This window comes from Papaver somniferum, chromosome 1, assembly GCF_003573695.1.
Source record: "Papaver somniferum cultivar HN1 chromosome 1, ASM357369v1, whole genome shotgun sequence".
Lineage (NCBI taxonomy): Eukaryota > Viridiplantae > Streptophyta > Magnoliopsida > Ranunculales > Papaveraceae > Papaver > Papaver somniferum.
In genome coordinates this window covers 22,117,793-22,130,935 of record NC_039358.1, presented here as the reverse complement: position 1 = coordinate 22,130,935, position 13,143 = coordinate 22,117,793, and the positions used below count along the sequence as shown (strand labels likewise).

General features: G+C 35.0%; 1 protein-coding gene across 1 annotated transcript; it reads right to left on the bottom strand.

The window, feature by feature from the left end:
- Window positions 1-1,341: 1,341 nt before the first annotated feature.
- Window positions 1,342-3,491, bottom strand: LOC113281082 (F-box/LRR-repeat protein At3g59190-like). The gene is made up of 5 exons (XM_026529731.1): window positions 3,344-3,491; window positions 3,120-3,183; window positions 2,037-2,976; window positions 1,743-1,898; window positions 1,342-1,584 (listed from the first exon to the last, which is right to left on the bottom strand). Exons 3-5 carry the CDS (start codon window positions 2,724-2,726, stop codon window positions 1,540-1,542), a joined length of 891 nt encoding a protein of 296 aa, XP_026385516.1. The 5' UTR covers window positions 2,727-2,976; window positions 3,120-3,183; window positions 3,344-3,491; the 3' UTR covers window positions 1,342-1,539.
- Window positions 3,492-13,143: the final 9,652 nt, after the last annotated feature.

Sequence of the window (13,143 nt, the reverse complement as noted above, 5' to 3'; positions counted from 1 at the left end):
CAGCCGAACCACACATATATTTACAAAACCCTAAGGTTCGGCTATAGACTAGGAGCCGAACTGTTCATCGCGCCAAGTTCTGCTTTCAAAATAGCAGTCGAACCTAATGTTGAATTCTGAAAATTTTTGTAAACATTCAATTTTTTTTTTGAAGAATAGAAGCAAAATAAAATAAAATAAAATACTCCTTCGTCATTTGGAATCACCCATTTTGAATCACAGTAATCTCAAAAACCTAGTTTTCCTTTTTTTCTTCTTCCTCCTCTCAAAAAATTTGATTTCTCTACTAATATAACATTAGCAACTTAACTTAATCAATGAATTAACATTACTAATTAATCATAATCATTAACATTTAGTTATTATTATTAGAACTAATTAAATAAGGGTATACTTGCCATTATTTAAAAAAATGGGCGGATAAGGGGTGATGGTCTTTTTTATCTAGTGACCCTATTTTGTCACCATTTGGTATGCCTCGATAAAAATCAGTATGCCTCAAAACAGGTTTCACTGTAAATGATGTTGCCGATTTTGTAAACCAACTGGTAAGAAAATGTTTCAAGAGTATATCAAACAATTCTAGAAACTCATAAATTCTTCTACCACATACTGTCTCAATCATATCAGTCACCTAACCGGACAATACAAATTTCATAAAATGTATGCTGGTATCTTTAATTGGCAAACCCTTGTAGTTATGTTTTAGTCAAATTCAACAAGCACCTATACTATGTGCAACAAGGTGGGTATGTTATTGGTCAAAACACCTAACCGTGTTGTCCTGTATTTTTAAGACAGCAGCTGAGCTAGTTCCATAAAATCGAAGGCTGCAGTTGGGTACAAATGTGCAAGTGGGGTGTTTCATAATGAAATAACCTGGGGGATGGTGCAGACTTCAATTACCAGAACTTCTCTGAACTCTGAAGTGGTGAAGCTTCTGGGAAAAAACCTTGTACCAAATACTATAATGATTGACCTCTTTCTTAATTGGAGCTCGTGCTTCCCTTTGATAGCTTTGCGAGCTGCTGCATCTTACAAGAAAGAAATATCGCAGAACATATCCATCAGAAGGTTTCAAACTCTATAATGATTGACCTCTTTTTTAATTGGAGGTCGTGCTTCCCTTTGATAGCTTTGCGAGCTGCTGCATCTTACAAGAAAGAAAAAAAGAAATATCGCAGAACATATCCATCAGAAGGTTTCAAACTCTACTCTAGAGGCAGGAGCATTAATATGGAAGACATTATAGAGCAACATTGAGTTTATTTCATTTATCTTTATATCAAATTACTTTCAACAGGAGGCTCAAACTTGCTGTACATGTTTTTTCTTCAACACATTATGTTTTGTGCTATTTACACAGTAATATTGAATCGCACATACTCAAAATCTATTCAATGGCCGTCATTTGCAGAATTTTCAAATTTATCAAAATTGTCTCTGAACTAATTCATCCCTCAGGTTCCAATCATACTCCCTAAAACAAACAGACTTTTTAAGCGTAGAAATCAACAGCCAGTACTAGTGATGCCCACTTTAGCGTCCAACCTTCATCTTCATTGCTCGGTCCATTGGTAAACCCTGAATAAGATTTGTAACAGTAATTGTCTCTCAGAACAGAAGAAGAATATCAACAACTACAGGGCATCATTCATTAGCAAATGTAAGGCCTATGGTTTGCTATTTGTCCATTGCATGGAAAGAGAACATAAATCTGTGTAACACTATTTAGTACTTGCCTCGCGAAATATGAGTGACTCAAGTCTTGGTGCCAATTGTAGCAACGCACAAATCCCTGTATCGGCTGAAGTTTCAAGAACCCCAGTCACATCCAACTGGATCAAATTACAAAATGGTGCCAGATCTTTTAAGAGATCATCCGCAAAGGAGAGACCCTATTGGATGGCCAAAATATGTAAAATAAATTAGCTTTTTAATCATCACATAGACCATCAACCAACAAAACAGATTAAAATCACCAATAATATATCCACTTTTCATACGATAGAAAATATAGAAGAAAGCAAGCATACCTTTATGGCTTGACCAGAAACTTTTAGACAATTTACATTGGTGAGGCCCCTAAGAAACTCATTTACCCTTACACCTGCACTGTAACTTATCTTTGCATCCCACGTTTCAGTCAAAGTTTCGGATACGAAGTTGATATCTGCATCAACTAGTAATGGAAAGCTAGATAAATCGTATTCCCTTGCAACACTACCCTTGTACACGAGAGACACTAGACTTGGTGCATGAATTTTGACCATGCAGTCCTCTAAGCCATCCTCATAATCAACATCTTTCAAAAAGGAATTATCAATCTCCAAGCGTTTCAATGCAGGAGCAGAAATACACAAATTCTCCATATACAGCCAAGTGCAATCCCTCATAATCAAATCTTCGAGGATGGGGCAACTAGAAAAAAGTTGCTCAGTCAATAAGTCATCTCCAAAGTTGATGCCAAACAGTCGAAGAACCTTGAGTCTAGGAAAAGAGATACAATTAGGAAGACGGAGATAAAGGTTGGGTAATTGTAGCTCCAAGGAAACCAGCGATCCACAGGTAAAAAGGGAAGGAGGAATCTCATCTGGTTCGTCTGCCTCTAAGATGAGAATAAGCTCTTCAACTTTCCGGCTTATTACAGCAGAGATCCACGAATTAATCCGAAACCCATTAGAGCTTTCATCACACTTTAGATAAAACTTTCGCATATGTGACATATCACGGATCTAATCATTCTATCCATAAAATTTACGAATTTCTTGTTATCCGATTCAACATCAAGGTGATAATCAGCACCACGCCAATTAAGAAAATCAAAATTGGGGATAGATGTCCATATGTACTTCCATCTTTTGGATAAAATGCTTGTACGAATAGCCCACTTGGTATCAAGAAAAGATAGAATGTGATGAAGAAGTGGATCAGGTAATATGCTGATCCAATCGACTCTTCGATCCATATATTTTTCTGTTTAAATTACATAGTAACATCATAAGAAACTTGCTTCAAAATAAAAAATAAAAAATCATACGAAACTGCAGTTCAATTTAACGAAAAGATAACCAAGTAACCAACCTAACAGTTAAACTTAAACCTGAATATAAGGTGACCTTAGACTTGAGAGTAAACTGTTTGCTTTCAGTGATCTTCTCCTCTCCTCTTACGTTTCGAGTGCTGCAAATTATATGCATCCACAAGCAGAAATAAGTCCTTAATATCTATAAACTAGGGATTTACAAATTAATTTTACTCTTTTTCCTCTTTAAAATCAAAGTCTTGTCAATTAGCCTTTTTACAAATATACAAATCTTTAGGATATTAGGGAAAATCATACCTCTTAATTAGATTGTCTACGAATGCCGAATGATGCTCGAGAAGAGTCCCGGAAGGGTTTCTTGAAGCGAAGGGCTTACGCGCTTACGGAATTGCGGTAGAGTTTTTCTTTTTCTTGAAAGGATTTGCGGTGGACTTGTTTGGTTTTATGAGCTTTTTTTTACTTCTGATTGGTTGTTTTGTTGTACTTGGTTTTATTTTATTTGGACTCATCACAAAATAAATGTTTTTTTTATTTGTCTTACGCGTTCTAAAACACCGCTCTACTCACAGCTCAACAACATCTAAGCCCTACATCTTTCAAATGGTGAGCCCTTTTATTTAATGGTGGGTCCTGGCTGAATATCCCTGAACCACTACTCTTGTGACACCTAGCATTGAGTGGTGAATAGAGCTCTAAGTGGAGAGCTGGATATCATTCCCGTTTTTTTATAAGCGAGGGAGGAGGATCTTGTACTTTTATTACCCAATTTCGAGCGTAATTTTTGTGAATAAAATCTAAACCATTACGAATTTGAAGCTAATATTTTAGGGATATGTTTCTCTTACAAAGTTGTGTGATTTTACCGAAAATGAGGGTATTTCGAAACATATAACATCACCATCTACTATTTTGAAAATGAGTTGTCAAAAATCAAAGGATTTTTAACCATTGAAATTAGGATCGGTAAATGATTTTGCTACACCTTTCAAAATGCGCTCATTTTCGGTAGGTATGTAGAGCTTTGCAAGAGGAACATACACCGAAAAATTTAGCTTTAAATTCGTTACCATTTGATTTTTATTCACAAAAACAGCGTTTAATGTGTGAGATAGTGTGTGAATAAAAGTGTGGAGGAATCTTTATAAGCAACACACAAACACAAAACTAACTAATTAGCCTAACATTTCTCACATCAGCTCTTCCTCTATAATCATCACCAAGATGACGAGTAATCACATCGGGAGGATGAGAAAACCACACCCCCTGAATTTTCTTAGCCGCACTAGCTTTAGCAAGGTAGTTTGCAACTGAATCAGCCTTTCTGTAGCTCAGTGCTATGACAATATCGTCGAAACTCCGCATTAGAACTCCAATATCCTTGATCAGTCCTCTCATGATCAATGGTGTAGTCGTCCTTTTTTTTGCATAAATGAACAACATAAGTAGAATCAGTTTTTACTTCAATTCTCTTTATGCCAATCTCTTTCACCATCATTAATCCATCTCTTATAACCCACATCTCAGCTACATCATTATCATTCTTGTAGATATGTCTACCAAAACACGCTTGGAAGACACCATTTTCTCCTCTTATAACTCCACCAACACCTGGATCCTTTATAATATTTGAGGATCCATCACAATTTAGTTTGTTAAACCCTTATTTAGGAAAGATCCATGGAAAAATAATCTCCACAGTCCTAGCTTCTCGTTTCTCAAATCTGTTGCAAGCACTGAGATACTCCTTTGAGCTTTTTACGGCTCTAGCAGAGATCTTAGATGGAAGGAACACCTTCTTGTTAAAATCTCAATCATTCCTACCAATCCAAATGTGCCACAAAATGAAAGGAAATATATCCTTTTAATCCACTCCAGCAATCTTCCCTGCAAACCTGCAATAATTTTTCAAAGTTATGGGATTCATGTAATCCGTATTAGGTTGGAAACCAATCCAGCCTATAATCTTCTCCCATAGAGGTCTTACATTACTGCAACCAAAAAAAAAGATGGTAAGTAGTTTCGTAATCCTTGTTACAAAGACTACAACTAGGTGAAGAATAATATGTTTGCGATCGAGATACTCATTAAGATTGAGTTTGTTATGGCACAAAATCCGTAAGAAAATATCTAACTTTTTGTGGGCAACTTCGCCCATCTTATTAGAGATAAGAAATTGATAGGCCTCTCTAATAGTTACCTCACCAGTTTTACCATATGTCCAGACGAGCCAATCATCACAATCCATACTACCAATGGATATGGCCTTAATTGTCTCAGTCACCTGGTCAGAAATAAACCTATCAATGGCAGTCAAATCCCATGTCCTCTCATCAGAATTTATGAAATTTCTAACCATTAAATCAGGTATAATATGGTTGGAAATATCATCAATTACAGAAACAGGAAGGTTCGTTACCCACGAGTCATTCCACACACTCACATTCTCTCCATTCCCAATACTCCACCTAAGGAAAAGACTTCACAAAATGTCTTCCTTTAAGGATACTCCTCTAACTCACTGTACACTTTTTCTTTAGAGCACAAGTCCAAAAAACAGTATCATGGTAATACTTTGCTTTAAGTAACTTAGTGACCTTAGAATTAGTGTTGGCAAAGACCCTTCAAGCCATTTTGGCAAATAAAGCTAAATTTTTAAGCTCTAAGTCCTTCATGCCCAAACCTCCAAAATCCAGGGTCTACAAACCTTTCCCAACTAACCTTGTTCAAACTACTTTATCCTTATCACCTCCCCACAAAAAAATTCTTTTGTACCTTTTTAACTTAGAAATCAATCTTTAGGGAGTTTAAGCATGTCCATAATATGATTAGAGATGAGATCTAAAACAAATTTGATCAAAGTTGTTCTACCTACCGTAATCAAAGTTTTTTACTTCCACCCATGTAATCTATTAGTCATATTTTCAGCAATATGCAGATAAGTATTTGATCTAATCCTACCCCACTGCAAGGGGATTCCAAGATACTTAACTAGGTCCTTTGCGATTTGGACATTAAGAGCATTCGCCATTCCCTTAGAGAAGCCTTTTCCCATATTTGTTGATTTACGAAAAGTTGATTTAGCTTCACTAATCAACTGTCCTGACCACCTGCAAAAATTATCAAGAATTCTTCTTAGATTATTATATGTATTCCTATATGTATCTTTAAGAAAACAATGCAGACATCGGTATAAAGCGAATGCGTAATCACAAGGGCACCCCTGGATACTGAAAATCCAGAAATGTCTTTCTCCTTCACCCCCTTATTGATGAGTCTTGACAGGGCTTCAAGACAAATTATAAACAAAAATGGGGACGGTGGATCTCCCTGTCTGAGCCCATTCGCAGGTATAAATGGCTCACTTGGAGATCCATTAACAAGCACCTGAAACGAGACTGTATTGACAGAAATCTTAATCCAATGAACAAAAATGTTATCAAACCCCAAACAATTCAGAATTTTAAAGATAAACGACCAGTTGATTATATCATAGCTTTTTCGAAATCAAGCTTTAAAGCCATCCCCTTTTCTCTTTTCTTATGCTTGAACGAGTATATAATCTCATTGAGCTTTCTTAGTCTAAGAAGGACAATTTCCAAACTCACATGGAGCCTTGCTGAGCTCTTGCAAAGTATTTTCAATGTTCCTAGATAGGTTACCGAATACTTATTTATTTCACTTTATAGAGTTAATTTGGAATCTATTTATACTGTTGAAATAACTTTCATGTCTACTAGCCTCATTAAGGGACCAAGCCTTTTTTATCATATTAAGAAATCTGTCATCCTCGGTCCACATAGTGATAGGTGTAGAATACACCCTATTTATTAATCTATTATTTATGATTTTTTTGCTATTTTTCTTGTATATTATGTATTTTACGCGTGTTTTGAGTTTTATAGCTGCCTTAGAGTCGTGCGGATGAAAAGAAAAAGAAATCATTCAATTTAAGACGAAAGGGAAAAAATGTCATTTTACAAGCCAATAATATTGGGAGCTGAGCCGAGGTTAAGGGGCAACTCTCATTTGGAAGAATAATTAAAGACATCCAGTTGTGGTTAAGGGGATGTCAGAAGTATTGGGTGCCTAGCCCTAACCTCAGACACCCTAACCCTAAAATCGATAGATGCCTTTCTTTTTCTCATTTATTTCCGAACTTTCCACTGAAATTAAGACAAAACAAACAACCTTTGTTGTTGGGTCCGAGAAATCGAGATGATGAAATGGTGGATGTGCAGTCTGCTGATAAGGAAGATCAGATCGAATTGGATTTGAATCTGTTTGAAAGGGCAATTAACCAAGAAATCAAAGAAGAAAATGGTTGTTGTCGTTAATCGAAAGATGGAATAATTTGTTGTGAAGATCTCAAACAAGATGATGGTGATGTTGTATGTCAGAATTAGGGGTTCGATTGAAGGTTAAATCAAGGATTGGAGATGGATTTGCTGCAATGAAGATAGTCGATTGAATTGAAACAGGAAGAAGGTGGTGAAGAGTAAACTGGGTGTTGATGTTGTGGCTAAATGGGACAAGAAATCAAATGGGTTGTGGCCTGAATGGTGAATTGAAGTTGTTGAATGATGGAAAGTTTGCTTGTATTAACTATACAAGCAGTGAGCACGTGCGTTGCACGTCGACGATGCTATTTTTCTACTTTAAATAATTTGGTGGTAATTCGACACCATATTTTTATTTGAAAATTAGTCGTTGTTTGTACTTAAGAATCAATCATTTGATTTGTTTTTTCATGTAGATTTTTTCAAAATTTTTTTAAGTTATGTCTAATTTTAAGCGATGTCTAACTTTTAAGGAGAAAACATATAAGATTCGGAGACATATAAAAAAATGAAAAACAAAAATTTGATATCATTATTTGTGATCATTGCGTAGCTAATTTAAAGGGCTTTCCAAATATATAAAATTTACAAAAATCCGACATGTAGTTTAAAAGATATGAGATTTTTAAATATATAAAAAGTGCATTCACTTTTATGTCCTTGTAAACATTCTTTATACCACTTATTTAAAATCTAACAGCTGGTAAGAAAGAGGAAGTCTAATGATCTAACGGACAATAGCAATAGTTCTGACGGAATTCTATTTGTGAAATCTTAAGGTGGAATTTTAAAGTTTGGAGATCCAACGGTTATATTTATTTAAGTTTTGCAATCCTTGTTGCTACTAAAAGGGGGGAGATGTATGTTAGGAATTGTCGCAGGGAAACACTGAATAAAAATGGCCTGAAACAATGGCCGGAATTCCCTGTAAACAGCCGAAACTCGCCCAAATTTGCATTCCAACGAGTCAACTCACTGACTAAGACCGATTAGCTGAGTAAGACCTGATGATTCGGTACCGGACTCCCTTCTCTCTTGACTCCATTAACCAACGAAAGACCGTCAACTTGACAGTTAAATGTAACGGATCTGAGACGGAATATTTTGTTGCCTGAGAGAAGATTCCAATAACCAGCAATGATTTTCTGTCCGGATTCCGGTGGCACCAGTGATATTTCAGCGACCCAATTTATGCAGAATTTTGTGATGAGTATCCTAGACTCACAGGCTTGGTGAATTTGAATTGGATGTGGAATTTGATTTGAACTTGGAAAGAGAAGAGGAGGAATTTCACAAAGGCAAGGACTTGGAAATTGAATTGTTATGTGAAAGGGATCTTATTCCTAAGAAGATTGCAAGAAAATTGAATCCTTTAAATAGAGAAGTTCTCTGCAACTTTTCTCTACACCTCTATACACAACACTTTGGTTTTTACTCTATTTTTTTTCTTTATTCTTTGTGAACTCCAAGTTATATATGTGTGGTTAATTTTCTTATTGATTGAGGATGAATTCCTAGTTCTTAACATGATTTGAGTTTTTGTTTTAATTCTACTTTGAAGTTTTTCACACGATTATCGATTGTTTTCATTAATATGAATATTTATGATTGTTTGATAGGTAGTTTAGAGTGCATGCTAAATCGATTTGTTAACTCAATTTAAAGCTAGTTAAAGTTAGGGGATAAGTAATCGTTTCATGACTCTTTACACAAGTAGAAAATACGAGACCTTGCATAGGGATTATGTGGAGCAATTGTGTGTGAAAACAACGTTAAAAAGTGGACCGAGCGAACTGAGGCTAACTATTAATATCAAACCTAAATTCATAAATCTTAATGTATTAAATCGAATTACATCATGTAAGCAAATTTCAAGGTGGTTCTTTAGGATAAAATCTGATAACTAAGCGAACTTGTTATTCAATGAAAAATGAATTTTGGGGTTATCTAAGTGAACCCGTTAACCTACGGTTGGTAATAATTTGTAACTAATAACAAGTAGATGAAACATAACTTGAATCATTCTTTTGTAACGAAGAACGAATCCTTGATCTTATTTCTCTTATTAATTACAACTTTATCTTTTTATTTGCTTTGTTCATTTTCTTTTGCTTTATAAAATCTAACCCCCCCCTGTAAGATTATAAGACAACTAAAACCTCTTACTCCTCGTGGGAACGAACTTAACCGCCACCATATTACTTGTTAATTGAGTGAAAATGTTAAAGCATAGATCGGTTGAACTCACCAAGCGTTGGTATGTCAAGTTTGGTTGTCATATTTTAATACCAAAACTCATCTAGAGTTGCTTGATTAAATGCTAGAGTCAACTTCGTTTAGATTAGACTAGAAATTCTAGGAATGCTGAGACATACAAGTATTACTCTGAAGACCTGAAGAATGAGAAGAAGTAACGACTACACCGACGACATCATCCTTCCACTTAAGGTTAGTAATATTGACTTGTTTCATTCTTAACGTATATTTCAAGACGTGCTATATTGAATAAATAACATGCGAAGCTGTATATACTGTACATATTAGTCATAATATTAAGGAATTAGATTACGAAGTATAACGCTTATATTTTGAAGTTCGTAGATATGACATCGACATAATCTTGTGTATAGTTTCATGATTATGTGTATGGGTTAATGGAGAAGATTTTATCCTAGGAAACAATGTTTTACATTTGTTTAAAGGAACTACGTTCATGAACTTGTTTCATGAATCTAAAGGGAAATCAATAGGTTTATTGGTCCGGCTATTCATTGCATATTCTTCGGATGACCAATATGTGTGAGCTGGTAGAACCGATCTTAACTTAGGTTAAGTATCTTGGTATAACCGATCACAATACCTAGACTTATTATTTGGTATGACCAATCCTGGTAATTGGTGTAACCGATCCTAAGTAATCACCATTAGATGGTATGATCGATCCTTGTAATTGGTATGACCGATTCTGGTAATTGGTGTGACCGATCATAAGTGGTTGTGTGACCGATCCTTGTAATTGGTATGATCGATCCTAGTGACTGGTGTGACCGATCACAAATAGGTACCATGTTTAGGAAGAACCGATCTTAATTAGTAATGGTATAAACGATATGAACCCATGTATGTGACTTGGTAGGACCGGTCATAACTAACCATTGTGAATTCGTATGACCGATCACATAGTAGTCTTAGAAGTCAAGTATAACCAATTCCAAACTTTTTTGGAAGTGTGGTAGAACGTATTTTAAGATGCAAATCTATGTAGATATGGAATAATGATTTACAGTATAAAGATGTTAACATACTTTGAATATGAGCAGTAACTCTTATCATTTATTGTTCAAAGATATTCCTTGGTACTCATGGTGATCCTGTGCCGAAATAAATTAAGAATCTTTTAATCAAATTTTTTTGTTTTATATGATTTAATTACCAGTAACTAATGCGTAGCTCTAATGAATAAAAATTAGTAATGTGCATTTACTAATTAGAGATTTTCTATGAGAGATTTCGGAAATATTGGACCAAAATTTACTGGAATTAGGAAAACTGAATTTGGGCATTCATTGCATATCTTGAGAATATTTTCGGTTTTGGAAATTCCTTGGTGTCCAAACATCTTTGGCCTATAAATACCTAAGTTTGCATTTCTAGCAAACTATCCTAAGAGACAGGCAAACTTCATTAATTGTTGTTTCTGGTGGAGCCGTCTTTCCAGAGAGGAAAGTACCCTAATTAAGTGAAATCTCTTACGACCGCTCGTTTAAAGGCTTCTGTGGGATCAAGAAGCTCTACGAGTACCGTTGGTGGGAAACTAGATAATTGCAGGGTTATTAGTTTTCGGTTATTGATTTAATTGACTAACGGTTGTTGAATCTTTGACCTAGTTTGTTATTCCATGTTCCTTCTTTTCTGATATAAGGACACTCAAACTAGATCAAATATTTAACGTTTCTACATATCTAAGTTTTACTAGATCTGTAAGATAGATTCATTGATTTTCCATTGTTAACAGACTACGTTATGTGCGACAAATCAATTAGGAATCGAGTTTATTTTTGCAGGTTGTTACTTTGAAGATTAAATCGAAGATTGAAGACTTTGAAGATTTGAAGACTTTATTCTTGTATTTTGATATTGGTGTGACTTTCTGTGACTTGATTTTACGGGATTAAAAGGTTGTTTTTTTTGTAAGCATAAGCCTTTTGAGATCAACAAGTTGTCTGTGATTTTATCATAAACCTTGTAATCAATACTGATTATTTCGATAATCATTGTCTTGTTTGATCTCGTAACCTAGGATCTTCGGATCTGGTAACGGATCTTAAAAATAGAAGATTCGTAATTGTGTTTTTATCATATATTTCGGTATTGTGATGAGAAAGTGAGTTTGGTTACCAAACAGTTTAGATCCTTTACTGTTGGGAATACGATCCAAAGGAATCTTGTCTTTCCAGTTGAAAGATTGGTAGAAGAAGTTATTGTGAACCATTTAGAAGATATACTAGATTTAGTCCTAAAGAGAACGCCTGTTTTGCTAGGATATCTAATATAAACCGTCTATTGAGAACTTCAGTATTGCTAGATGTTGTCAAAACAAGAATACTGTTGAAGCTGAGTAACTAGGATTTTAGATTACTTGGTATCGTCTACACGAAGTTGCAGGTTTACTTTTTGTAGCGTCTTAATTCATTGATTATTCAAAAAAGGATTAGATCCCTGGTTTTTTCTACAAGATTGTAGTTTTCCTGGTTAACAAAATTCTGGTGTGTACTTTGCTTTATTTCCGTATTATAATTGTGTTTATATTATAATTAAAGTAAATACACTTGTACGTTAACTAGTCACTTGATATTGATCTTATAGTGTTTCGGTCTTATACCGTAACTATTATCAAGTAAACATTTTGTTGTTGTTTGCCGAGTCAGCTTCAATGTCTAATGGAATGGAAGCAGATATGCTCTCTTTGCCGTCATATTGTCTCGATCTTGTATCCGTAGACGATCACACAAGGTGTATTGTGATTCGCCACTTGGATTTGATTTCTCACATTGTTAGGCCAGTCCGGACTAACCCTGTTCCAAGTGGACACCGTGTTGAAATATTCCTTTAGTGATTGTTGCTTAAAGAGGTTTATACACGGTGGGTCTTGAATAGGTTGTGATCAAAATAAAAGATTGTGGTGTATTTGGGTACCCTCTTCTTTTCAAGAAAAATATTTACTAATTTTTTGTGGTTACGACTCGCATCAAATTTTGGCGCCGCTACCGGGAACCAGCAGAGCAGCTTTAGTTGTTTTTTTCTTGTTTTTTTTCATTTTGTTTTTGTTTTTGTTTTTTGATTTTATTTTAGTTTGTAATTGTTTTCCGTGTATGGTGCACAAAAGCAAGCATATTGCAACAATCAATACGGTTTTCAACCTCAACACTATGACAACTTCCAACCATCCTTAGAATACAATCAAAACCAATATTCTGGATATGATCAATTTCCTACAGAACCTTATGGGTATTCATATACATATCAACAACCTCTTGACGGGTATGTAAGTGCACAATCACAAGGATAAAAGGATGGTTTTGTAGATACCTTCTGTACTATGATAAAAGAGTGTCAACATCAAATGATTCAATATTTCCAAGTTCAGAACGAATCACTCCAACAACTTCAATAGGACATAAACAAAATACAAAGAGACATGGATCAACACAAGGAAGAGAGGGAAATAGAAGAATTTTGCTTTCGAATCAATAACTATTT

Excerpts from the sequence above, each read along its gene's own strand:
- LOC113281082 (XM_026529731.1), bottom strand. The coding sequence starts at position 2,726 with ATGTCACATATGCGAAAGTTTTATCTAAAGTGTGATGAAAGCTCTAAT. Across the intron at positions 1,899-2,036 it reads TTTCTGGTCAAGCCATAAAG|GGTCTCTCCTTTGCGGATGA; the intron begins GTATGCTTGCTT and ends GCCATCCAATAG. Across the intron at positions 1,585-1,742 it reads AGTCACTCATATTTCGCGAG|GGTTTACCAATGGACCGAGC; the intron begins GCAAGTACTAAA and ends AATCTTATTCAG.